Consider the following 26,018-nt stretch of genomic DNA (forward strand, 5'->3'; position numbering starts at 1 on the left):
TTTTTTCTATAGAGATGGCTATAGAATCATGACGATATATCCATTTTATAATGGCATCCTGATCTGACTCAAATTACTTGTCAGACTATAGTGTTTGTAGTCTTTCACAAATCAGGAGTACCGTCAATTGAATCAACAAAAATGATGTTTTTGGCGAAAAGTTTCACGCCCTGGGGAGTACCAATTCAAGAAGAGTTGAAAATGTGATCTTATTAGAAATAATAAAACCACTCTCGCACTCCCCCAAAAAGCACACAAAGCAAGCAGACATGAAGTATGTATCTTTGCATTATTTTGTTAGACATACACAACCGAAAGCACCGCCTTTATGCAACTTAAAACCTATTAGATTATGAGCTCGAGGTTTCTAACGCGTGATAGTAGATTTATACTACAAAAGAATAGAATATCTTAACAAACACCGTGACCACACGAGAAAAGAATAGTAAACCTGTTATAATATTTTTCAGATACAATAAGCCTCCTATTTGCCGGAGATATCAACTTTTCGGACCCAGTTCGCTCCGATGTCAAGAAGCACCTTTACGGGTACAACGACACCTTGAGTCAGTTGGCGCCTTATATCAGAGAAGCTGACCTCGCCTTTGGAAATCTCGAGTCTCCCTTTGTTCCTGAAAAGACGCTTTCCGCAAAAAACAATGACGCAAAACTGATATTTCTGAACGCAGAGAAACAAAGCTCCTCAGCTTTAAGGTTGGTGTAAAATTTTCAATACAACTTTTTTGATCACCAACAAAAAATTGAGACTCTAACATTTTTTAGTATCACCCAACTAGTGGACTAATGCAAATCCTGCATTTTAATTGGCTACGCTACTAGAGGACTATTAGTAATAGTCCTTGAGTAGCGAAATTGGTCCAATCGAGCGTGACGCTTTCTTCGTTTTATTTCCAAATAAATATTTCTTCAACTTGCATTTGCTACTTTATTTTTGCCTTTTCTGTCCGACTAGTTGGGTGATACTAAAACAATTAGACCCTTCGCCCTCAAGGGCCACGGGTCTAATTGTTAATTAGGATACTTCGTTCCCGCGATTATTAGATGTCAGTCAGTACGGTTGCTAGGCAGCCAAGACCACTCGTCTCTTTGAAACGGGTTTGAGAGTCTTGGACTTAGCGGAGAGGTGATGACTTGTTCCCATTCGCCCCGCCTCAGATGTTCCTTGATTACACTCTTCCCATAAGAAAAGACTGCGGAGGAGGGAGGTCAACTTGGAACTTATAAGCAACTAAATTTATGAAGAAGACAGAAATAATTTAAGACGGATTCTGCTCAAAGTTCGAGCAATAAGTGCAAAATTATTAGTAAAAATCTGCTCATAGCACGGTAACTTTTGGAATACTGTTTAAAACAACTCATGATCACTGATCACTTAAGTTCATTTCTCTAAGTGACCCCGCGATTAATTCAAGCATTCTCGAGAAAGTTAATGTCAAACCTCGTAAGAATGCTTAAAGCGTGTGCTATTGCGTTTTTTACTAACGCGATACGTCTATTTTAATTGAAATATGGATAGCTTCAAGTTCACTTTTCTCTCGCGGGGTCAGCTTGAGAGCTTAAGTCTCCATAAGTTCTTCTTTACTGTGTTCAAAATCAGTTACCCTGCCATGAGGTTTCTTTGGTAACTTAATTTTTGCCATTATTGCTCGAATGTTCTGCGGAAATCATCTTAAATACTAAAGAGCCTATTAAACTAAAACTTAAAAAAAAACTTAAAAGACGTTTTGTGTCTGTAGTCTTCATCAGCGATAGACGGTGTTTAAACGTAAAAGGAAACCTGTCCACACTACGCTGGAGAAATTTGAAAATGGTGTTTTCATTCTATAAACGCATCAAACGTTTTTCGTCCACACTACGTCGGAGAAATTTGAAATCGCAGCAATCACCGGTCATTTTGAGTTTGCTTTTGAAGAAAAATCGGTCAGGGAAATGACATTGTAATCGTGACTAAATCGTTTCCAAAAAGTTTCGTTTTCAAAAGTTTTCCGTTCACACTAATACGCAAAGCCGGCGTTTTTAAATTCCCCAAATACCTTCGTTTCCTTAGCGAATTAGCGTGGACCGTAGACCTAATAGTAGAAATAAAGCTGCATTTTCAAATTTCTCCGGTGTAGTGTGGGCGGGATACCTGAGATGCTTTTTGGAAACGCAGAAACTTCACAAGGAATTAGCTTGGACTGTGACAATGTTTGGAATGCGAGTGTGTCCGTCAAGAGTAACACATTTCTAAAAACAACTCTCGTGGCCAAACTGAAGAATCTCCTCATGTATCGCGATTTTTAATGAAACGACAGTTCCACTGTCAACTTAACAGCTATTTAACTCCATTTCCATCTACAGATTTGCTGGATTTGATGTCATGACATTAGCAAACAATCACCTGAACGACTTTGGTGATCTTCCCGTAAATTACACAATCAATGCTCTAAAAGAAGTTGGAATAAAAGCTGTCGGTGTCACTTATGGACCTTACAATTCTCACCAGGTAAAACAGTAAAACAATGTAGCAACTTTGTGTTTTAGTTTGGTAATAAAGGTCTCCCTTTCCTATTCGTGATTTAATCTCGGTTCATTCGTCTACGGGGTTAAAGATTGGTAACTGGCCATAGGATTAATTGAAATATTACAAATATCGCCCAGTGCTCTTAACTTTTTTAGCAAGTAAAAGTTTAAAACTTTCTTTTACTTCTGAAATTGTGTATCAAAACCTGCTAACGACTTACGAGTCACTTAACAACGATTTCAAATCGACTCGTTTTGCTTTCGAAGTGCGTCAGAAATTTGGAGCTGTTCCACGTGAATAGAAATCGTTCCCGAGCGCGTAAGACGCACAACAGAGATATAATAAATATCTTGCTAACCTCGTTTTCTCAGACTGTAAGTTACGGATCCTGGTTTTACCTCTTCGATTTATGGCCCGCGTGCTTCGCGCTTGGGCCATAAATCGATGGGGAAAAAAATCTCGGTCCGTAACTTACAGTCCGGCCCTTGAACTCGGTTAGTAAGAGGTATGTGCGTGCCATTTATGATACTCAGAAATCATCCTTGTTGTTATGCAGCTGTGATGTTACTCATGAAAGACTGTTGCTCTGCCAGTTTGAAGTTAACAGCTCGTAACTAACCAAAATAAATAAAACCGCCTAAAATATCCTGACCTAGCCCTTTAAAGGGGTTCTCGATCGAGGGTTGGAAAACCAAATCCAAAGTAATCAATCTGGCTAATCACAGAGGACACAATCCAGTGAACCAATCAAAACTTGGAGTAAATACATGCAGCCGACAAAAAGGGCGGGAAAAAAGTCAATGAGCGAGTCTTGATTGGCGCAACATTGAAACAAAGTTAGGCGTGGAGCACAGAAGACCCCCGAGCGCTTATGGGGTTATTTGGGAGACTTTGCTAAATCATAAAGGGCTCAACAGAATTAAATGTTATATTGGTTTATTGTGTCCCTAAATCCTCACCCAAAAATATTAATCCCCTACGTACGTCTTGAGTTGCCACGTGGGCTTCAAGCCATTGCTTTTTTTTTCAAATGGTTACACGGTGTAATTCAATCCGTTGTTGAAGCACGCGGGAAGTTTGGAGAGCACGAAAGAAACGTAATAGTTGGTCGAGGCGTAGACGCTTGTCGACTGCGCTACAAGATTTCCAAGTGCATCGTAACTCGACCGTTTGTTTTATAACTTAACAGTGGAAATGGCGAGCCTTTGCTCACTCCAAGAGCGTACGTACAACACTGAATTCCCGGGAAGGTTACCCCAGAAAAATTGGGTGAGGGTGTGCGGCCCGCTTCTCAAAGCCCTTACTCTATCTATGACCAAAATCTGCGATTTTCCCAACTCTATTTATGACCTGACCAAAAAATTTGATACCCCATTTAATACAATTGGTGCCCTAGTTTATGTTGATGGTCTTACCGATAACGATAAAAAAGTAGCCTCTTCTAAAAAACATACCCAATTCAAGACTGGAGTGCAAAAACAATACTCTATTTGAGGCCAAAATGGCAAAAATCGATACCCTTTCTGACCAAAATGGCAAAAAACGATACCCTACTTCTGACCAAAACGGCTAGAAAACCATACATTTTGTGAACGCTCATACTTATGTAGCCCATATAAGGGAGTACTGTCCTTTCCCCCCCCCCCCCCCCCCCCGCCCCCCTCAACTCTTCGGGATTGGATTATGCAGCAAGGTTACGGATACTGAGATTGAAAAGCGCCGCTTAACTTGCTCTTCTGTAATAATGTATGTTTTTATTTGCAAATATGTCGGGCAAATTGCGTATTATATTATAAAACAGAGGTGTCATGTGGTCGTATTTGATCCTTTTAGATTCCCCTTGTTCTAGAAACAAAATCAATAAGGATTGGAGTTTTAGCTTACTGCATGACACAAGGTGGCAACAGAACTAAGAACTGTACAGAAGTGAGGAAAATGTTCCAGTCAGGACCTGCTGTTTACCAGAAAGGGATTGCCACCAAAGATATACACAGCTTAAAGGTAATGAGACTGCTACTACAAATGACTTGATTGATAAAACTGGACCTATTTTTTTCTACTGCGTGTGCGCTGTAGATATACTGAATCACGCAAAGTGGTTGGCTAAACTAAAATTTCCAGGTCTTTCATCCAAGGTGCTGTAACTTACACGCGCTACCCATTCTAAAACCTTGAGTCCCACCAGGTCTTTTGCCTTGTCCTGGAAATGAGGTTCATCATTTTATTCAGGCTTATCCGGGATCTGAAAGTAATCAAAAAACTTTCTCGGTAATATAGACATATTGACCTCAGACTCCCCATAAAAAAGATAGATCGATCAGTTGAATCTAAAGGAACGTGAATCTCCAATCATCTTTTTCTGAATTTATTGAAGTTAGGTGCATTAATTAAATGATTGTAAATAGTCAATATTCGGTAGTACCTAAATTGGCGATGATTATGTAAAATATTGCTGTAAGTAGGTTTAGGTGTCGCCAGTTAGTAGGGCTCCCTTGACTATAATCACTGACACATAAGTTATAATATTATTATCATTCTTATTTAAATTTTTTCGACAAATGACAATAGACAAATTTATAAGGGTTGCAAAGAATGAGTGTAATTTGTAATTCGTTTTGTAAGTTAGTATTTCCCTGACATATATATTGTCCTAAGAATTTTTACAGCAGTAATTTTTTATAAGCCACTAATAAACATTATTATTATTATTATTATTAAAAAAATTATTATTATTACTATTATTATTATTATTATTATTATCATGATTATTATAATAATTATTATTATTAGTATTATTATTATCATGATTATTATAATTATTATTATTATTATTATCAAGTCCTGTCAAATGCAACTGTGTATCGTTGCGTTTGTTTTCGTTTGATCTTGTAATATGAAATCGGGTCACTGTAAAACGCCGACCGGATGGCGACGGACGGCGGATGGTGCATGGCGATCGCATGGCACTCCACTGCACCCTAATTAAAAAATTTTTTAAGGCACATGGAACATTTACAAAAGGCTCTGCACTACACGTCTTCAAAGGCAGTTGACTCTAGCTGAAGTGGAAGAGCACGGAAAATGTATTTTATATAGCGACGATCCCTTGAACAAAGTTACCTTTGGGACGAATTACACATCTTAGACGCGTCAAAAACAATCATCGGATGAGGTTTTTGTGATATCCAGAATAATCAAGGTCGAAAGGGGGATTATCAGCTGAAGCCGAAGGTGGAAGTCATGTTTTCGCTTCTTCACTGACGGCAAGCAACACAAAGTGCACTAACTTGACATGATTACCCCTAGAAATCATACACCGCGGTCATACATGACATGATTATTGTATAATCTGCAGCTAGATGACGTCGCAGGCACCGATTTCCAACATTCACTGCACGCTTTCGGCCAATCAGAAAAGAGATCGTAAATTCAATGTATAATAGTACGTCTTAGACGAATTATACGTCTGCGATGAATTATACGTCTGAGACCAATTATACGACTTTGACGAATGAAACGTTTGAGACGAATTATACGTCTTAGACGAATTATCCGTCGAAGACGAATTATACGTCAGAGAACAATTATAGGTCTTAGACGAATTATCTCAGACGAATTATACGTCTTGGACGAATTATACGTCTTACACGAATTAAACATGTGAGACGTATTATTCCTCTTACATAAACTACTCGTCAGAGACGAACTCTACGTCTTAGACGAATAATACGTCTAAGAAGAATTATATGTCTCAGACGAATTAAATGTCTCAGACGAATTATCAGTCTTACACGAATTATACGTCTCAGATGAATTAAGAGCGAATGTCCACAAAAATCAAACAAAATCAAATTTCTTCGGGAAGGATAGAAAATTCGCTCGTCTTTGCATATAACTAGTCCCTAGCAAGATCGAGTGCAAACAGGCTGTAATTTTTCCATGAAATAGTTTTGTCTTTCCGAGAAAACAACATCTTCTATTTAACCTTAATTTAGCGAGCCCCAACTGGGCTAAAAATCGACCATTTTCATTCGATTCGCATTTCGCAACCATGGAACGCAAAAAGTCGTAATGCAACCAGCCTATTGCAGAACTATCATTGTATAAAAAAGCTCAATTTCAAGAATACTGGATTAAGCTAATTATTTGGCGGTAAACACAACCAGAGTGTTCTCACACGTTGACTTAGTCTAAGACGAATTTTCAATCTTGACGAATTTTAAGTCTTAGACGAATTTTACGTCTAACACGAATTACAAGTCTTCGACGAATTATATCGTCTTAGACGAAATTGACGTCTTAGACGATTTATACGTCTAAGACAAACTTTACATCTTAGAAGAATTTTTCGTCTTAGACAAATTTTACGTTTTAGACCAACTATACGTCTTAGACAAATTTTACGTCTTAGACGAATTTTACGACTTAGAAAAACTATACGTCGAAGACGAATTTTACGTCTTAGACCAATTATACATCTAAGACAGATTTTACGTCTGAGACGAATTTCATGACTTAGAAAAATTATACGTCGTAGACGAATTTTACGCCTTAGACAAATTTTACCTCTTAGACGAATTTTACAACTCAGATAACTTTTTCGTAGTAGACAAATTTTTGACGTAAATTTCATCTAAGACGTAAATTTTGTCTAACTGCTGAATTTCGTCGAGGACGTAAAGTTCGTTTTAGACGTAGATTTCGTCTACGACTTACATTTCGTTTAAGACTTAAATTTCCTGGACGGCCTAAATATCATCTAACACATAAATTTCGTCGAGGACGTAAATCACGTCCTAGACGAAAATTTCGTCTAACACGTAACTTATGTTTAAGACGTAAATTTGGTCTGAGACGTACATTCCTCTAAGACGTAAATTTTGTCAAAGACATAAATTTCGTCTAAGACGTAAATTTCGTCGAAGTGGTCAATTTCGTATAAGGCGTAAATTTCGTATAAGGCGTAAATTTCGTCTAAGACTTGAATTTCGTTTAAGACGTAAATTTTGTCTAAGACGTAAATTTCGTCTAAGGCCTAAATTTCGTCAAGGACGTCAATTTCGTCTAAGACGTAAATTTCGTCCAAGACTTACATTTCGTTTAACACTTAAATTTCGTGGACGGCCTAAATATCATCTAAGACCTAAATTTCGTCGAAGACGTAAATTTTGTCTGACAAGTAAAATTCGTCGTGAACGTAAAGGTCTTTTTAAACGTAAATTTCGTGTAAGACGTAAATTTCGCCTTAGTCGTAAATTTCGTCCAAGTGGTAAATTTCGTCTAAGCCGTAAGTTTTGTCTTAGTGGTAAATTTCGTCCCAGTCGTAAATTTTGTTCAAGCTTTAAATTTCGTCTAAGCCGTAAATTTCGTCTCAGTGGTAAACTTCGTCTCAGTGGTAAATTTAGTCTAAGTCGTAAATTTCGTCTAAGCCGTAAATTTTGTCTCAGTGGTAAATTTCTTCTCTGTCGTAAATTTTGTCTAACTTGTAAATTTCGTCTAAGACGTAAAATTTCACCTCAGAGGTAAATTTTGTGTCAGTCCTGAATTTCGTCTTAGTGATAAATTTCGTCTAGGTGGTAAACTCAACTAAGACGTTAATTTCGTCTCAGTTATAAATTTCGTCTAACACGTAGGGGCCAAACCACCCCCGTAATTGAGATATGGTAAATTAAATATTTTTTTGCTGTCCCCCCCCCCGGAATTTGCTTAACCATACTGTCCTTCTTAAGTCAGTCTCCCTGGTTTATTTTTTTCAGTTTTATTCTAAGAAGGCTAATAATCTAGAAAAATAGAAAGCTTGATGTTGTCAAAAATCGTATGGTTTTAGAAATTTGATTTTCGGCTTTGTTAGGTTGGTATTAAAAGTGAAAAAACGGGTGACGTCACAGGTTATGACGCAACAAAACTAATTTTAACACTCGATTTTCTTCTTTATTTTTGCTTTAGTCATCTGGCACATCACATGTGAAACATAGCTGCATTTGCTGGAACAAAATTACGGCTCCAATTTGGGGATTTTTCTCAAGGGGGGGACCCTATATTTTGCAGAGTTATTTTTCATATTTAAAAATGCCATATTTCATTCAATTTTTATGATATGGACAAAATTTTTTCAGGTTTCAACTCCCCTTGATGTGCTCTTTCGAACACATTGTAAAACATATGCTTATCAAAAACTTCAAAAGTGGCAAAAAACATGACGTCATCACTGTGATGTCACAACTTTGACATTTACTGACATTTTTTACGTAAATATAATTGGCAATAGGTCATCTGATCATCTGCCAAGTTTGGTGTAGAAAGAGTCAATACTTTTTAAGTAATGCGGAATAATGTGAAATACCCAAGAACTGACGAAACATTTGGGGGGTGGTTTGGCCCCTACGTGTAAGTCGTAAATTTCGTCTAAGACGTAAATTTTCTCTCACTCGTAAATTTTGTGTCACTGTTAAATTTCGTCTAACTGCTAAATTTCGTCTAAGCCGTCAATCTCGTCTAAGACGTAAACTTCGTCTCAGTAGTAAATTTCGTCTAAGTCGTAAATTTCGTCTCAGAGGTAAATTTCGTCTCATTGTTAAATTTTGTCTAAGCCGTAACTCTTGTCTAAGACGTAAGTTTTGCCTCAGTCGTAAATTTCGTCTAAGTCGTAAATTTCGTCTAAGACGTAAATTTCGTCTCAATCATAAATTTCGTCGAGTAGTAAATTTGGTCTAAGTCGTAAATTTCGTCTCAGCGGTAAATTTCGTCTGAGTCCTAAATTTCGTCCTAGTGGTAAATTTTGCCCAAACCGTAAATCTTGTCTCAGACGTAAATTTCGTCTAAGTCGTGAATTTCGTCTAAGTCGTAAATTTCGCCTAAGACGTAAATTTCGTCGAAGTGGTCAATTTCGTATAAGAGGTAAATTTCGTCTAAGCCGTAAATCTCGTCTAAGACGTAAATTTCGTCTAAGTCATAAATTTCGTCTAAGACGTAAATTTCGTCTCACTCGTAAATTTCGTCTGACTGCTAAATTTCGTCTAACTGCTAAATTTCGTCTAAGCCGTAAATCTCGTCTAAGACGTAAATTTTGTCTCAGTCGTAAATTTCGTCTAAGTCGTAAATTTCGTCTAAGCCGTAAATTTCGTTTAAGCTGTAAATTTCGTCTCAGTGGTAAATTTCGCGTCAGTGGTAAAATTTGTCCTAGTGGTAAATTTCGTCCAATTGGTAAATTTCGTCTAAGACATAGATTTCGTCTCAGTCGCAAATTTCGTTTAGGCCGTAAATTTTGTCTCAGTCGTAAATTTCGTGTAAGCCATAAATTTTGTCTAAGTCGTAAATTTCGTGTAAGCCGTAAATTTCGTGTAAGACTTAAATTTCGCCTTAATCGTAAATTTCGTCCAAGTGGTAAATTTCGTCTAAGCCGTAAGTTTTGTCTTAGTGGTAAATTTCGTCTCAGTGGTATATTTTAAGTCGTAAATTTCGTCCCAGTCGTAAATTTTGTCCAAGCCTTAAATTTCGTCTAAGCCGTAAATTTCGTCTCAGTGGTAAATTTCGTCTCAGTGGTAAATTTAGTCTAAGTCATAAATTTCGTCTAAGCCATAAATTTTGCCTAAGCCGTAAATTTCGTCTAAGACGTAAATTTCGCTTTAGTTGTAAATTTTGTCTCACTCGTAATTTTCTTCTAAGAAGTTAATTTTGTCTAAGCCTTAAATATCGTCTCAGTCGTAAATGTCGCCTCAGTCGTAAATTTCGTGTCAGTCGTAAATTTCGTCTCAGTCGAATTTTACGTCTTAGAAGAATTTATCGTCCGGCACGAAATTTAAGTCTTAGACGATATTTACGTCTTACACAAAATTTACGTCTTAGACGAAATTTACATCTTAGACGAAGTTTACGTCTTAGACGAAATGTACGTCTTAAACGAAAGTTATGGGTTAGACGAATTTGATCATGGCAGGCCACGATTTGGGAAAAATTAAACAAGAGCTCCCCCTCGAACAAGTGCCCCCCCGTCTTCTCCTAAATTTGAAATAAGCGCCCCGGACGCTAATTCGAAGACTTAGGATAAGTCGTCTCCTCTAGGTGCCTCCCCCCCGCCCCCCCTCAGGGGTTTGGCCCAGAGGCCAAAACTCGAGGAGGCATCAGTAGTACCCCCCGCGTATTAAAACGTAATGGTGAATTAGTAGTATTTGGCGCGTACGGTGGTCCCGGTTAAGTCCAAGTATGACGATTGTACCGCGATCAAGTAAATTCGCTTCGAAGTGGCGGAGATTCTGATATAGAACAAATTGAAAACGATTTCAGAGATCCTGAAGATGGATTTTCAGGATTTTGGGATAAAATCAACTTAGAAGGTATCGTGAGTAATTCTGAAGTACCGGTAAATCTCGCTGTTCGAGGCGAGCGTCGCTTCGCTCGTGTTCAATTGTGACTGAAACACCTTTCCGATCAGCAGTTCTACCTTTGACACGTCGTTCATTCGGATCGTTTATTTGTGTTGAGTAATCTCACGTGGCGTAGAGCTCATGTTACGGCTGGGTGACCTGGCGCGAATCCAAACGTAAATGTAAATGGTTTGCAGCGTTTTTGTTGAGGACAAAGAACTAGACTCTAATTTGCATTTACAGAGGTGACAGTAATGCGATACAGAATTTTTAGTTCATACAATAATGTTCAATTGTTTTCAATCAGTAGAAATAAAAGTAAGTGGGGGCAGCTTTAGTGATAACTATTACTAGTTTTATACTAAGGACGCATCCTCGTCTGGACAAACTTAGACAAACATCTGTAGTTCGTCTTGTCATTCGTCTCTAGTATAAAGAAGGGCACAAGACGCATATTGCGTCCAAACGAACTATCTTTTGTAGTGCGTCGTTCAAGACGCATTATAAGACATCTTTTTTTTCTACCTAAGACTCATAAGGCCATCCCCTTTTTTTCTCTGTTTAGCGTCGTCCGACCTACCCAGATTTTCGCGTTTTCAAAAAAAAAAAGAAAGTTGCACAGAAGACAATGACACATAATTTTAAACAATTGTTACTTTAATCTGAAACATAAGCAATTTTTTGCCTTACAGATTTTTAGGTTTTTCCCTGTTCTCGTTTGATTTTAACAACGACGTCGACTTTTTCCTTCCTACATTGCCGCGATGTTGACTTTGTAACCACACCTTGTTGTTTCCAGGCTCCACTGATATTATGCTGAGGAACCAGGCCTCCTAGCTCCAGACTCCTTTTCCAATTTTATTTTTGTTTTCCGACCGACCGACCCAAAATCAGAAAACGCATTCGACAATAAACGAAATAAAAAAGGGGGATGGCCTAACCAGACGAAATACAAATGCTTTCCCAAGTTCGCCCAGACGGATGATCTGTCTTTAGTACAAAAACGGCGAGGACGCATTATCCTTTTGGACGGATAATGCGTCCTCTAGTTTAAAAACGGCTAATTTATTCTTCTCTTTGGCTTTTAGGGCAGCAAAAAGAGCATTAATGGCGGTAATACGCTAGCTAGAGCTCGAAAACCGCTGGCTCCAAGAATACTCACAACGGAGTAACTTTTTGTTGTTGTTTTACCACTAAGATCATGGTTCACAAATCACACCTTAATTTAGCTGCGAAATTTCTCGATACAATAGACAAGTCAAAAACCCACAATTGTAAGCATAATTTGTCACCTATGATATAAGGTGATACTCGTGAAATTAAGAAATAATTGCACGTGCATTTTGTCAACATTCTAATAATTTCCCTTGACGTAAGCCTCGGGAAATTATTAGAATTTTGACAAAACGCTCGTGAAATTATTTCCTAATTTCACTCGTCACCATTTGATCACCCGTACTTATCTTTGTTTCTTATTTAGGCAAAGGGTGTTGACGTCATTGTTGTCTTGATGCACTGGGGCCGACAGTATAGTCCTCGAATGAACGGCCTTCAAAGAGAAGTAGCTCAACATCTGACGTCACTCGGTGTTCAGCTCGTAATTGGTTGCCATCCTCACGTGGAACAAGCTGATAGTTACCAAGGCAACCGATTTGTAGCTTATAGTTTAGGAAATCTGGTGTTTTTACACTCAATGACTCCGGAAAAGTCCATAGTAAGCAGAAACTCACATTGTTTGTAACTATAGCCGTGATTTTTGTCAGCTCAGTGTGACACCTGGTAACTAAACAATCTCTAGCCCAGAGTCTTGGTCAGGAAAGCCGGAAAGAGTCTATGTTTGAGAATTGTAACTAGAGTCTACAGGTTCTTTGGTCAGCGGTTTTTCTTTACGAAACCAACCACCGATCAGGTGACCGCTGTACCATAAGTCCATCTCAGAACGCGGACGCGCAGTTCCCGCCAAAACTACCACCATTTTAGAAAGCTAAGAACGCATTGAAACTAGGCTGAAACTGTTGCAAGGCTCCCACATTTGTGAAATCTATAAGTTCAGACCAAAGTTAAGATATCTGTAAGAGGAAACATTCAATAATCAGCTAGTTTAGTCGCTGATGCGTTGGTTTGTTGCTTCTGTATGTCTTTTATAAGATTATAACCTTTTCTTGCAAACGTCTTCCGCACATAAAATAAAAAACTCTGACAAAAACGTTCCAAGGCAAAACCGGTTTTAGTTTTGTCGCTATGTGAGACATAGTAGGATATAAGAAAGGAAAAAGCATAGAACATTGTGCCGTCGGCCTTTCAGACATCTTACACAAAAATTAATCTAAAGCAACAAGGTTTGCCAAAGCATATAGAAGTGCTCATTTGTAAATTTACTTTTTTTTCAGCACCCGACGTTTTCGATGAAAGCTACCAGACGCGGACACCTAATCCGCGCCGAAGTTTCGCGGTAAGGACAACAGTTTGTTTAAGGAAAAGCAAGTTTCATTTAATAATTCAACATTTGGTAGGGATGGATTTCAGATTCTTAATCTGTTCCATGTTGAAAAGTATAGCGAAACGAATATAAGCCAAGCTGAATGAGCCTGGGAAAACCCATTGCTACTGCACTGAGGGGGTAAAGGGAGATAAATCTCCCTTCTCCCTACTTTTTGAGCCAATTTTTCCCTTCTCCCTGCTTAAAATATTCCATTAATTTTTTTCCCCATCCAGGTCCATCGAGTTCTTCCAACTCCCGGAATTTCCTTTTCTCCCTCCCCCTCACTTTTTTCCCCTATTTCTCCCTCCTGCCAACCATTTTTGGGCCATTTCTCCCTCCTCCCTCGTTCCCTATTCCGCTCCCCCCTCTCTGCACTAGCGGGTAGATTTATTAGCTTATATCCCCTTCTCCACCCCCTTCAGTCTAATCAACGTTGAAGAGAAGTATGCGAAAAGCCAAAAGGATGAATACTTCCCTATTAGCTGAAAGGGTAACAAATGGATCTGTTTTCGTAGGAGAGGGGTGAGACGAGTTCAATATCTACCTTATCAGATCAGAGTCAATCCAACGAGCCACTGCATCCAACCAACTCCGCTGAGAAACCCTGGATGGGTGGACGTATGTGAACCGACAGACTCTACGTGACTGGACAGAATTAAACGAGGAACGGACTACGGATCGCAGTCAGTATTTGTCATCCGGACAAGGGAAAATTTGACATTATCACCTTAACGATGAATGATAGCCTGTGTCACAGCCGCCTGTCCCCGGAAAAAAAATCGAAGAGAGACTCTCTCCGGCATTTGTTTCCACGGCGCGGTCTTCTTTTATATGGTTGAAAACGATGACCACGGTTACAGTGACTAGACCATTTTTAATCTGTTGTGACTTCATCCCCGGGAAATTTTACTCCCAGAGGGTTAATTAACATGTTAGAGTAAGTCTGTGGTCTTTGGGAATTCATTTAGCAACCACGGAAAATACTTCAGAAAATAACTCCACAAAGAGTTAATTTCTTTTAATACTCTTTTAAAAATTGTTTTTTTTTCTGTTGAAACCGCTTTACATTCCTATATTAACATCTTTTGTGATCTCAGCTTGTTTGCTCTTGTCACTCTCCCCATCCACACTGATTTGTTTTGTATCAGTACTCCCCCCTGGACAGCAGTGGTCCTCAGAGTTCCCAGCGGTTTTTGTTTCTGTACTTGACTCTTGCTTAGCGCTAATCTCGTCCGTTTTAGAGTGAATCTCCTCCATTCGTTCGTCAGTATAGGTGTGGTCTGGCAAAGTTTTTAACCACCTCATCATTCTGAGTTAAGTCAAGGGCATCACAAAATCTGCTTTTTTTATCTGTATACATAAGGCATATAATGATAGATTGCCAAATATTTTAAGTGATAATATGTTAAAGAAGCGGGTCTCCAGTTATCCAACTAAGGCAAGCGACTCCTTGAAAGATTCTGTAGCGTACAGAGGTTCAAGCCCGTGAACTAAAATAACAGCCTGGTGAATAGGACTCGATACAGTGAACTTAGCTGGAAACTTAAATCCTCAGACATTTTTAATGACTTTAATTTCAGGGTGATATCTCCATTGTTGTTTTAGACTTGAAGAGTTTTTAGCTTACTTTATTTAAGATTTTTATTGTAGTTTTTCTAGTTATAGTTTAAAGATGTTTAGTTTTTTAGTACAAACGACCTCACAAGCTTCTTAGCTTTAATTCTCAACGTTTTAAATTAAGGCTATCCATCTAACGACAATTAGCTACAGAATCAAATCTGCAATAGACTGGTTTATTTTCGAACTTTCAAATTTCGCAAAAAAACTAACCGTAATTTAAACGCCCAAACAAGTGAAGCATCCGAAAATTGAAACAACTAGACCTTTTAAAACAAAGAAGTTTTCTTCTGAGGTACTTTATTACATTAAACATTACATCAGCAAAGTGACTGAAAATAGACGCCTTATTTGGCACTCACTTATGGGACAGTTTTTAACGGCTATAACACTAGCCTCCTCCTCGCAGTCGTCACGCAAATGTGAGAGGAAGGTTGCGTGACGAACCCAAAGAGCGTCTATTATAGGAGACTAAAAAAGTTTCTCCGTTTAACAGCTAAAAAATAATTGTGTACCACTTGTAAACTTATTTTGTCTCTTGTGTGCCGCTATTCAACTGAGTACCGCTACAGAGTTACAATCAGCTATGAAGCAGTCTGTTATGGGGAAACAAACCGCCCAAGATAAACGTTTTAGATAACATCTTGGTTTGTTAATAAGAGGATACACATGGTCTCTTGCATCAGTGTCCAGAATATGTTTGTATATATACTGGCGTTTAAACTTCTGTATTTCCACCTGAAAATTTATCAGCCCAGAAAATCAGCAACAAGCTATATTTGAATTTGACAGTGAATTTTTGATTGATTGCCACTGACGACATCGTTTTGACAACCTTCTGATATAAAATGTATTTCTTGTTTGGTGTGCCAAACGTGTGGATTGTTCAGTTCTAACTGACAAGAAGGAGACTACATGTGTGAACATGGTAGCAGGACAAAAAACTGGAAGGATAAACTTCAACGCAAACATGTATCTACGTATGAACTCATTGTCTGTTCGTGTCCAAAGTTGCTTTGTGTTCCCAAGGAACAGGAACCTCGATCCCAGGCTCTCTCTTCTTTCCCTCCTTTGTCGAGGTAAAGGGGATAGAGCCTGGGATCGAGGTTGAGGAAAAAGTAAATTCCTTACATGATGACATCACTGCCACTTACCTCATTCTCGTCCCATTCTAGGGTCTCGTGTATCCCATCGTCTCCATAGCGACGGTTATAGGCTTCAAAGTGCACCTAAGCAATCATAAAGTGAATGATATTATTATTAACCAAAGTTTATAGCAGCACTGTGTTGTTACATTTAATAGGCCATTTCCGAGCTGCCTTTTGCCTCTGTGTCAAAACGAGTCGAAACGAGCGAAACCATTCATATGAAAATATGTTCCGCCTACCGGTTCATTTTCATGCAAATCAAACTCACTTTCATATGAAAGGTTTTGTATAAAGACTCATTGTGGAACAGAGGCACAAGGGAACTCGGAAATGGCCTGTTGACGCACAGTAAATGGCACGAAGCAATAAAACTAAGAGTAGGCTAGGTTTGATATATCGATATTCTAAAATGGCTCCAAGGTTTTCAAGATAAAATTGCAAATTTGTCAAGTTCCCTTTACCTCTCAATTTGCAAAAGAAACTTAGATACAGAGAAAACGCGTGGAAGCCTCGGAGGCACGTCAGAATATTGACATATCAAATGAAGCTTATACAAGCTAGTGCATTCGAGACAGACTTTCCAGGGCACTTTACCTCATCAAGAACAAGTCCCACTGGAGGTGCTTTGGGTATGTCCACCTAATAACAACAACAAAACCATCTGTTACGTAATATATCAAACACGAAAGGCCGTGTTTGACCACATTTCCAAACACAGAGAAATGAGTTGAAAATACGATTTTTGACGAACTTCATGGTGTTTGGAAATGTGGTCAAACACTGTCTTGAGTGTTTGATATACCTTCTCAATCGAGACTAAAACTTAGGAAAAAACGGAGAAAATAAAAGTGTTAAAATCTATGCGAATCAAGATCAGATATTCAAACACCGTCGCAGTCATGATTTCCTTTGTTTAAACTTAATGAATTATTAATGATTTTGAGAAAAATACATCAAATGCTTCAGTATTAAACATCTCGAATAGATCGATCTGTAACTAAGAAAAACTACGCTCAAGCCTCGTTAATCCCGACACTAAGGGACAGAGCACAAAGACTGAGCTTAACATCGGGGGGGGTGGGGGGGGGGGGGAGGGAGGGAGGGGAGATTTAACATGAAGGCATGTCTATAGTAGCCTTTTACGCAGACTTCCTTACTGCCGGTCACACAATCTATCCTCCCGAACGAGAAATGATTGCGTGACGAGCCCTAGGGACCTCTGCGTAAGACACTACGTGTAGAAGTGTAGGTGGCATGAATTTTGGGTTCTCCAGGAGCAAGTAAATTGTCTGTAATCGAGGAGCCCGTATTATGGAGGTGTTCTTTAGGAGCAGTTTGAGTGTAAAAATGTATTCCTTTGCATTATTTCAGAAATTGTAGGCAACAGTTTCCTTTATAAGCCTTTTGCGCTGGGCAGCCGGTATTCAAAACTTGCAATCTGGCAAATTATTGGGAACCCGTTATTCATTTAAAGGTCAAAACTTCAAATAATTTGTATTTAATAATTTCATAATATTTATGGCAACAAATGCTGTTCAGAAAAAAAAAAAACACACAACAAAACACGACTGAAATGTGAAACGTACTTTCTTCTCCTTCCTCGTCAGGTCTAGTGTACTCAAAGGTGCGACTCCACGGACAATGGCCAAAGCAAGGCCTATAGTAAATAGAAAATGAAGTTTCCTTGAATAAGACAAAAAAAAACTGGCCCTCATGAAATATGTTGTTGATTAGCAGATAAGCAAGAAAGCAGAGAAAGAAGAATTGCTAGGAAGTAAGAAAGAATGAGCAGCAATTTCTTGTCACAGACATTGATTATTTATTACTTGGTTAGTTAGCTTCTTGGCACTGTCAAGATACATGTATTAGAACTTCTTCTTATTCGGTGGTGATCTCCTATTAAGTCATTTTTTGTGATGTATGGCCTCCCTCATGTATCTCCAAAAAGAACAAAAAAACCTTCAAATAAATAACTTAAATGAAATAGAGAAGACACCACAAATGCAATTATTAGAGGTAACTTAATAGAACAAACATTACCTGGGAAGATAATAAAGAATGCAGAAGATTGCCACAACTTCCAATTTATGTAGGCAAGCTGTGCCAGGTTTCATGAACATGTCTGCACTTTTCTGAGCTTACCTATCATTTTCCTGATTTGATGCAACATGAAACTCTGTCCCTTGACTGCTATTGTGATAAATTCTCGGCCATCTTCTTCAAAAGGCTTCCCACACTAAGTATCAAAGTAGAATAAAGCAGATTGCAATCATCACTGAAAATAACTAAAGATTGTCATTGGACAAAATTCCCAAGATTGCACTCACAGGGGCAGGCAAAGAGAAAGGCATGGCTCAGACAGAGATGTGGCAGAGAACAGAACACCAGAGACAGGGTGGTGTGGAGAAGATGTCAGATCAATGGCATCACATAGGATTGAAGATGACGATGATGAGAATGAGAATGAGGGTGTCAAGGGTGAAGTAGGTGGCAAAGGTGGCAAGGGTGGCAGGAGAAACAAGAATGGCTTCACTGTACTGGCAAGGGTGGTGAAGGTGGCAAAGGTGGCAAAGGTGGCAAAGGTGGCAAAGGTGGCAAAGGTGGCAAAGGTGGCAAAGGTGGCAAAGGTGGCAAAGGTGGCAAAGGTGGCAAAGGTGGCAAAGGTGGCAAAGGTGGCAAAGGTGGCAAAGGTGGCAAAGGTGGCAAAGGTGGCCAAGGTGACCAAGGTGGCCAGGGTGGCGCAAGTGGCAAGGGTGGTAAAGGTGACCAGGGTGGCAAAGGTGGGGAGGGTGGCAAAGATGGCCAGGCTGGCGAGGTTGGTGAGGGTGGCCAAGGTGGTGAGGGCGGCTGGGTGACGAGGTTGATGAAGGTGGCGAAGGTGGCAAAGGTGGCAAAGATGGCCAGGGTGGCCAAGGTGGCAAGGGTGGTGAGAGTGGAGAGGGTGGAGAAAGTGGCAAAGGCTAGGGTGGCAAAGGTGGCGAGGGTGAAAAAGGTGGCAAATGTGACAAGCGTGGCAATGGTGGTGAGGGTGGCAAGGGTAGCCAAGGTGGAGAGGGTGATGAGGGTGATGAAGGTGGAGAGGGTGGCCAGGGCAGCGATCTTCTTACCTTAAACTTCATTATATATCTCTTAGCACTGGCATCATTAAATTTCCTGAAAAAAAAAAATACCCAGTCAAAAAGATGTACAAAGTACACCGTGGTATTGATGCTGATTGAAATTATATTTTTCATATCATCCCGCTTGGTGAAAAGGAATTAAGTCACTTATAGTCCATCAAACAATTTTGCTCAAATGTGAGTGGTCTAAAGGCATCATCACGTGACTGACTATACCCCAATTATAACTGGGAAATGTCTGAGTGATATTCACAAATTTTTAAATCCAGTGTGTTGCAAAAAATTATTTGAAAGACTGATAATAAACGCAATAGGGATCCAGCACTTGAATTTAAAAGAATGCTCACAAATTCATCCTTGGACATCATCTGTTCCTCAAAGCTCCCAGTTTTCCTCGAGCTCCATTCTCAGAAAACTGTTCCTGTCTTGGAACAGATAATGTCTATGACAAATATGGGCAGGCCTTTAGCTGTCCAAACACTGAAACAATACATAAATGGTCTAAACAATGCCCCTGTCTCTTAAAACAATAGAAGCTACAGGCTACCAGAACCAATGAAAATACAGGTCTGGAAGAGGTGCTGGACTACTCACATATTGTCCAACAATTGGAGGCTATTATTATTTTATTACATGTTCACACTATGATTTGTGTTTCATATGCTTGAGGAATGGGGAACACACATTTTATTTACAAATGATAAAACTGTTGCATAGAAAACTCCATCTTATTGCGTGGTGAACAGTACAGAAATTATATATTTTGTAAGAATCAAACAAATCAAACAGCCACTAATGAGATCAGCATTTCTCACATCAAAAGTTACTCTTTCTTTTGTGAATAATATGACTGACAAGTGAACATTATTTTAGATGTTTACTTTGGAACTCAGTAACAGGAATATACCATCACTCACTTGCCTGAAGTGAAGTTATGATAATTGTGTGTCCCAATGAATTTTGAAAGAACGCTATTGACTTCTTCAATTTTCTCTTCTGTTAAACGAAATAAAATACATGCAATAATTAAATTTATTTACTGTACAATTGCAGTCAAACACTCCTCCATAACAGATCATAACATGGACACCTCCTTTTTACCGAAAGTTCCCTTGGTCCTAACGAAGCCAAAGTTTATATATTTAAATCTCTACCTTAATAATAAGGGCACCTCAATAATCAATACAGACACTCAGCTTGGTCCCTTTGATGTCAGTATAAGAGAGGTTCCAGTGTATCGCGGACTATAAGGGAGGAACACAGTTTCCCATATTGATGCTCAAGCGTACATCTTGAATAGAGTGAATAACTGATGAATCTACAGTAAAGTACTTGAAAGAGGTTGCCATGAAAATACATGTAAACATCATTTTCCAGTTGTCCTTACCAGTAACTCTGTAGCTTGAAGTTGTTTGCTGTAATGACAGGTAAACAGAGTAATTACCTCATGGAAAGGGCATACAATCATACATGTCATTTTTTCCAGAGACATAACATGCCATGCAAGCGTATGATCAAAAATTTTTAGAACTGGAGACAGCTACAGTACTTACTACACGTGCCTGTACTGCAACTGCATAACATTATGACTTTACTGCACAACATTTCTTTACATTCATTCAAGCAATTATTATCTCTGGGTAATTATCTATTTTCATTATTCTTTTTTAGTTTTCAGCTGATACCGAATTACACATTTGTAGCCCTTCTCTATTGATTGTCATAGAATTAGGATTTCCGCAAGCAACAAGTATGCCTTACGTAGTCTTTTGCAAAAGCGAATGTGGGAGTGAGATACTCATAAGTCCTTGCTGAGCAATTTCCTTTAGCATCAAATCCTCTAGTAGTCCTTTTCAATGCTGCAAAAAGAAATAGACTTACATGTACATAGTTTACTATTAAATTAAAAGAGAGAAATGATATGTAACATAATATTGTGATGCTTGCATCTCTTTCATGGGAACTGCAGATAATGTTGGACAATACAGTACATGTATAACTGTATTTTATAGGAATATTTAGGGCATTCAAATAGATACAGACCAGGGTTCTTTTTTTTTTCATTTGTGAAACTTGGTCACATATACTTTGTTTGGCAGGTACAATTTTCATTTTTGGAAAATGATTCAAACTTAAATAGTGATAACACTCCTTTTTGTTTTCCATTTTGGTAAGAATATGTATAGCAAAAATTATGTGCTTTTTAACTTTTGAGATGCCCAAACTAATTTGCTTTGTGGAGCAATGTCTGCTCATTAATAAGGAATTGTTTCAAGTTGAACCTTGATCTTGATGTGTCAGTCAGTCTCTTACAGTATCAGGACAAATTGAGAAACCTTTACATGTCAACAGAAATCACTTTCGACAGACAATACCCCCTCACTGGGGAGCACTTAAAGAGTACTGTGGGAACCACACTTTTTTGTGCAAGGTGACTCACCAATAACTCTTATCTCAGGAGGAAGATGTTCATTGATCTTTGGTATAAGACTTTGATCTGGAACCATTTACACCCAGAAAGGAAAATGACAAAGTTAGTATGGCATCTCACCAGCTAATAATGTATTACCTTAACTAGCTTATTCACCCGAGGGGGGGGGGGGGGGGGCACTGCCATATATGGGCTATATAGGTATGTGCCGCTGTGAAGGGTATGGTTTTCAAGCAGTTTACTCTAGGATAGGGTATATAAATCAGAGCGTTTGGGTCTAGAATAGGGTATAATTTTTCACAAAACTGACTGCTTGATTGAAAATTTTATTTTGAGTAAGGAAACCAAGAATTACCACCCAGAAATGTAAAAAATTTAAATCGGCAAGTTTAGATTTATGCAAATCAGCCTCAACAGTGTCAATAGATGGGGGGATTTGGGGAGTTTACTCTAGTATAGGTTAGCAAAATTCAGCTGAACTAGCTCTGGTATAGGCTAAGGGTTCCAGGGTCCCAGTGGCACATCCCCACCCAGAAATTCCCAAAGTACTCCCCCCCCCCCCCCCCCCCCGCACTTATTCACTGTGAGAGAACAGAAGATACTGTCTAACAGCATGTAATCGTTAATCTTGTACTCTGAAGTTTAGGTTTAGTGTGTATTCTGCACTCGAGCCAAATAGTTCATCAAGCTGGAACTTGTCTCAGGTTTCCGTTGTATGAAGAAACAATTGGAAGGAAGACGTAATAAACTATTCATTCAACCTCTCACTGATGAGGTAAAACATTAATTCTCTACATGTATAAATTATGAGCCAAGTGTCCCATCAGGCCAGTACTTATCCTGGTTTCAGTAGCATGAAGTGACTACAGGTCGGAGTATTTCTACTCTCCCCTGGATGGGATGCTAGTACATTGCAGGGTTACCCCCTGCATTAAAATCGCTGGTACCCATTTATACACCTGGGTGGAGAGAGTAGTGTCTTGCTGAAGAACACAACACAATGTCAATGACCCTGGCAGAGGCTCGAACTCAAATCTCTCAATCTTTGAGAAGGGATGTTAAGTTCTGCGTGATGAGGTATAAGTTCCCCTTAACACCTTGAATTTAGGAAAACTGACCTCACTAATTACTGGTAATACATATATAATGTGCTAATCAATGATATCTAATTTTAGGTTGGTTACCATGTACAGTCATACATTGCACATGCTATTCAAAAAGGACTCATTCATGAAATCAGAAATATCAATTTCAGTTATTCAGTGATAGTTACAAAGTGATACTTATCTTTAACGATACCACTTGTCTTGCTGCAGAAACACCTTTATCAGTTCTAGCACATCGCTGAAAGGACATCTACAAGTACAAAGATAATCAAAGCAAATATGAAATATGTAAATTTTGCAAAATAATGTAATATAAATTAATATACTGTACAATAGATTTCTAAATGCCTGCCTCAACTAAGGCCTCCTTCTTTCTGGTTCTGGGAGCATGGGAAGAAACCATTACCAGACTGATTATACACAAATGTGTTCGATATGAAGCAATAGACATCATCTTATATCCAGCTAGTGGAATAGTTAATATTTAAATTGTACATTTCAACAACTCAAAACAATGTTACCATGAAATTTTGGTACAGTGTAAAATTTGCCAACTTCAGTTGCTATAAATAAAAATCAGTTGCTTATTTCATTTTGTAAAAACTGGCCAGAAGACAGTTTATTTGTTGTTTGGCATGCAGTCAAACTCCAAACATCAGGGCTTGAAGAAAGTACTGTCCCATTATCCCAAACAAGTAGATTTTCATTGTGGGCAAGTAACATATAATTCTCACAAGGGATTAGGCAAGTTGTCTACCAACTACCGGTAAATCATCAAAAGAGAAAACTGAGACTTGCCCAGGGGAAGCATTATTTGACAGATACTTGTCTTGAGGGCAAACTGGAATTCAAGTTTTTTTTTCCAGCCCTGAAAAAATACAACCAGTTGTACATTATCCCATACAGTTTTCAACAATAAGGTTATACTAAATCCTACACCTTTACCTTCCCTAAGCAGGCCTTATCATCTTCAGTTATCACCTCAGCTTTGAACAAAGCATTCAACAATTCTTCTTCAATAGTTTTGACTCCAGGATTTCTTGACATGAAGAAGGAAAGAATATTAATTATTATTATCCAAAACTGTTAAAGGACATTGTATGTATACATTTACAGAATGCTGTAACCCAATCCCCTCTTTAATGTGTAATTTAATCCCAAACAACTGATTTTGCGTGTAAGAAAGAAATGTTGCCCGTCTTGTCACCAGACAGTTACTGATAAGAACACTCCCTGGCAAAGATTAGGGCAGATTATTTCTCTTGTCCACAGTGACAAAACACAACTCTAGTTCATACAAAGGTGTGTTGAAACCATCAAAGTGGACATTAATCAAAGAGTCCAAAGTGTAATCAAAGAGACAAAGCTTTCATAGCACTCAGGGAATCTAATACATAGCCAAGCCTTTAAAGCGGATCTCCTAATTACAAGAAGTTGCCCTGGCTTGAGCTTACAATCCAATCAGAAACCTGTACCTGGGCAGCAGCCAACTTGAAAAAAGCATGTGACCTTGATGAGCTCTAAACATGAGCCTGCAGTATAGGCACGTGATACTGGTCAGTGCATATCTTGTTTTGACAGGTGCCAATTGAACATAACATGGATGCCCAATATCAAAGATGTATACTGTAAACCTGCCCCTCCCAATCTCTAAGGGAAAAGCTCTGGAAACGAGATTGTTCCAGAGTGTGACATTTCAAATTGATTTACATGTACAAGACGGGATGCGCAGAGGTATAGATGAATGGATATACAGACAGTTGACAACCTACATTTTTTAGCTTGATGGGTTACCAAATTTTCTAGGCAATACTTAGGAACAAATTAAGGGCAACAAATCTGTTGTTTGAATTCAGGAAACAGGAGGAAAAAAGTCCTAGCAACAACTGTATGGAATGGAAAGTCTATATCCTGTATAAATTTTCAAAAAAATCTCCTGTCAGTTACATGTACATTATTTTGTGGCATCTGGAGATCCACAGAAATGATATGAAAAGTTGCAATCCAAACAAATCCACAAACTTATTCAACATCCACCTCCACCCCCCCCCCCCCCCCACCATCCCCTCCCAGTCCCTCCAGTCTTGCCAGAAGTACATGTATATGAAAGCCCTCCTCCCCTCTCAATGCAACAGATCATTGTCAATCAACCTGTTGGTCCCAGTAGTGACCATCAGTGCAATTTTCCTTGGTTGGGTCTAGTTGGTCATCAAATCCAAGATCAATGATACAAAAACTTTGGGTACATTCCTTTGGGTGATCTGGATCAGGATCAGTGATCCAAGATCTGTCTGGATCATGGTGCGTCAATGGAACCCATGAATACACTCTGGTCATGGATTCATCGGTTCCTTTTGTAACGTTGTTCGTATGTAGAACAGAGAAGAATCGACCAGAACTGGAGATACAAACTGCTGTGTTTAATCTACACTCTCAACTACAGCTGACAAGTCAAAAAACGGAAAGCATGGTCTGAACTGTTACCATGGCAATGTCAGTCATGCAACTTAGCCTGGAAATGAATCAATCAATATGGATATCGTTACACCTTAACACTTAAAACTTCATCAGGGAAATCCATATGGTACCTACATTTGCATTCCATTGTAGCCTGCTCCACAGTAAGACAGCAACACGGCACACTTCTTCTTTCTAATTCTAGGAACTGAGTTTACTTTCTCCTGTTCGCTATCCTCAGGTACCTTGGAATAACATTCTGATCGTTAAGTTAACAAAAATGTTACACTTCAGAGGTACACTCGGGCATACATGTAGTAAGACATTCAAGTCTTAACAAAGACAGGGAATTCAAGGTCATATGGGACTTCGAAGAACAGCCCTCTTAACTATACCTTTACATCACCAAGCTCTGTCTTCAGTCTCTTGTTTGAGTTATCCTCTATCTTGATATCATCATTTAGGGACCTCTTCAGGCTGCCATTGTGCTCTGATGTCTCGGGACAACTCACTGAATTCTCGTCAATCTTGCACGTGCTGTCGTCCGCCATCTTGTCTAGATCTAAAAGCTTTCGAACAACAGCTGAATATCTTAATCTTGGAACATGTAAATTGTAGAATTTACACAAAAATAAGGAAACAAAACGTGGCATACATAAAAAACGAAAATCTCTGTCTAAAACAAGAGAAAAATTGCGTCCAAACTGCAGGTCTTTTACGATCCACAGCCAATAATGGGCCCACAATATGTGGTTTTACTCAGCGGATTTA

The 26,018-nt window shown here is 38.8% G+C and overlaps 1 protein-coding gene across 1 annotated transcript; it reads right to left on the minus strand.

Annotated features, from left to right (window-relative positions):
• Positions 1-14,223: 14,223 nt before the first annotated feature.
• On the minus strand, positions 14,224-25,999 carry LOC149117715 (pseudouridylate synthase 1 homolog). The gene is made up of 15 exons (XM_089284902.1): positions 25,643-25,999; positions 25,383-25,492; positions 23,736-23,829; positions 22,970-23,040; positions 21,694-21,758; positions 21,015-21,112; positions 20,641-20,668; positions 20,171-20,249; positions 19,242-19,287; positions 18,277-18,370; positions 17,721-17,791; positions 16,729-16,773; positions 16,141-16,215; positions 15,654-15,724; positions 14,224-14,678 (listed from the first exon to the last, which is right to left on the minus strand). Exons 1-15 carry the CDS (start codon positions 25,898-25,900, stop codon positions 14,432-14,434), a joined length of 1,452 nt encoding a protein of 483 aa, XP_089141028.1. The 5' UTR covers positions 25,901-25,999; the 3' UTR covers positions 14,224-14,431.
• Between the last annotated feature and the right edge of the window lie 19 nt (positions 26,000-26,018).

Source organism: Orbicella faveolata, unplaced genomic scaffold (genome assembly GCF_042242905.1).
Source record: "Orbicella faveolata isolate gen_17 unplaced genomic scaffold, um_ofav_v1 contig_1, whole genome shotgun sequence".
In the NCBI taxonomy this organism is placed as follows: Eukaryota; Metazoa; Cnidaria; class Anthozoa; order Scleractinia; family Merulinidae; genus Orbicella; species Orbicella faveolata.

Excerpts from the sequence above, each read along its gene's own strand:
- LOC149117715 (XM_089284902.1), bottom strand. The coding sequence starts at position 25,900 with ATGCCACGTTTTGTTTCCTTATTTTTGTGTAAATTCTACAATTTACAT. Across the intron at positions 20,669-21,014 it reads TCGCTTTTGCAAAAGACTAC|CAAACAACTTCAAGCTACAG; the intron begins GTAAGGCATACT and ends CTGTCATTACAG. Across the intron at positions 18,371-19,241 it reads GATATATAATGAAGTTTAAG|TGTGGGAAGCCTTTTGAAGA; the intron begins GTAAGAAGATCG and ends TTTGATACTTAG.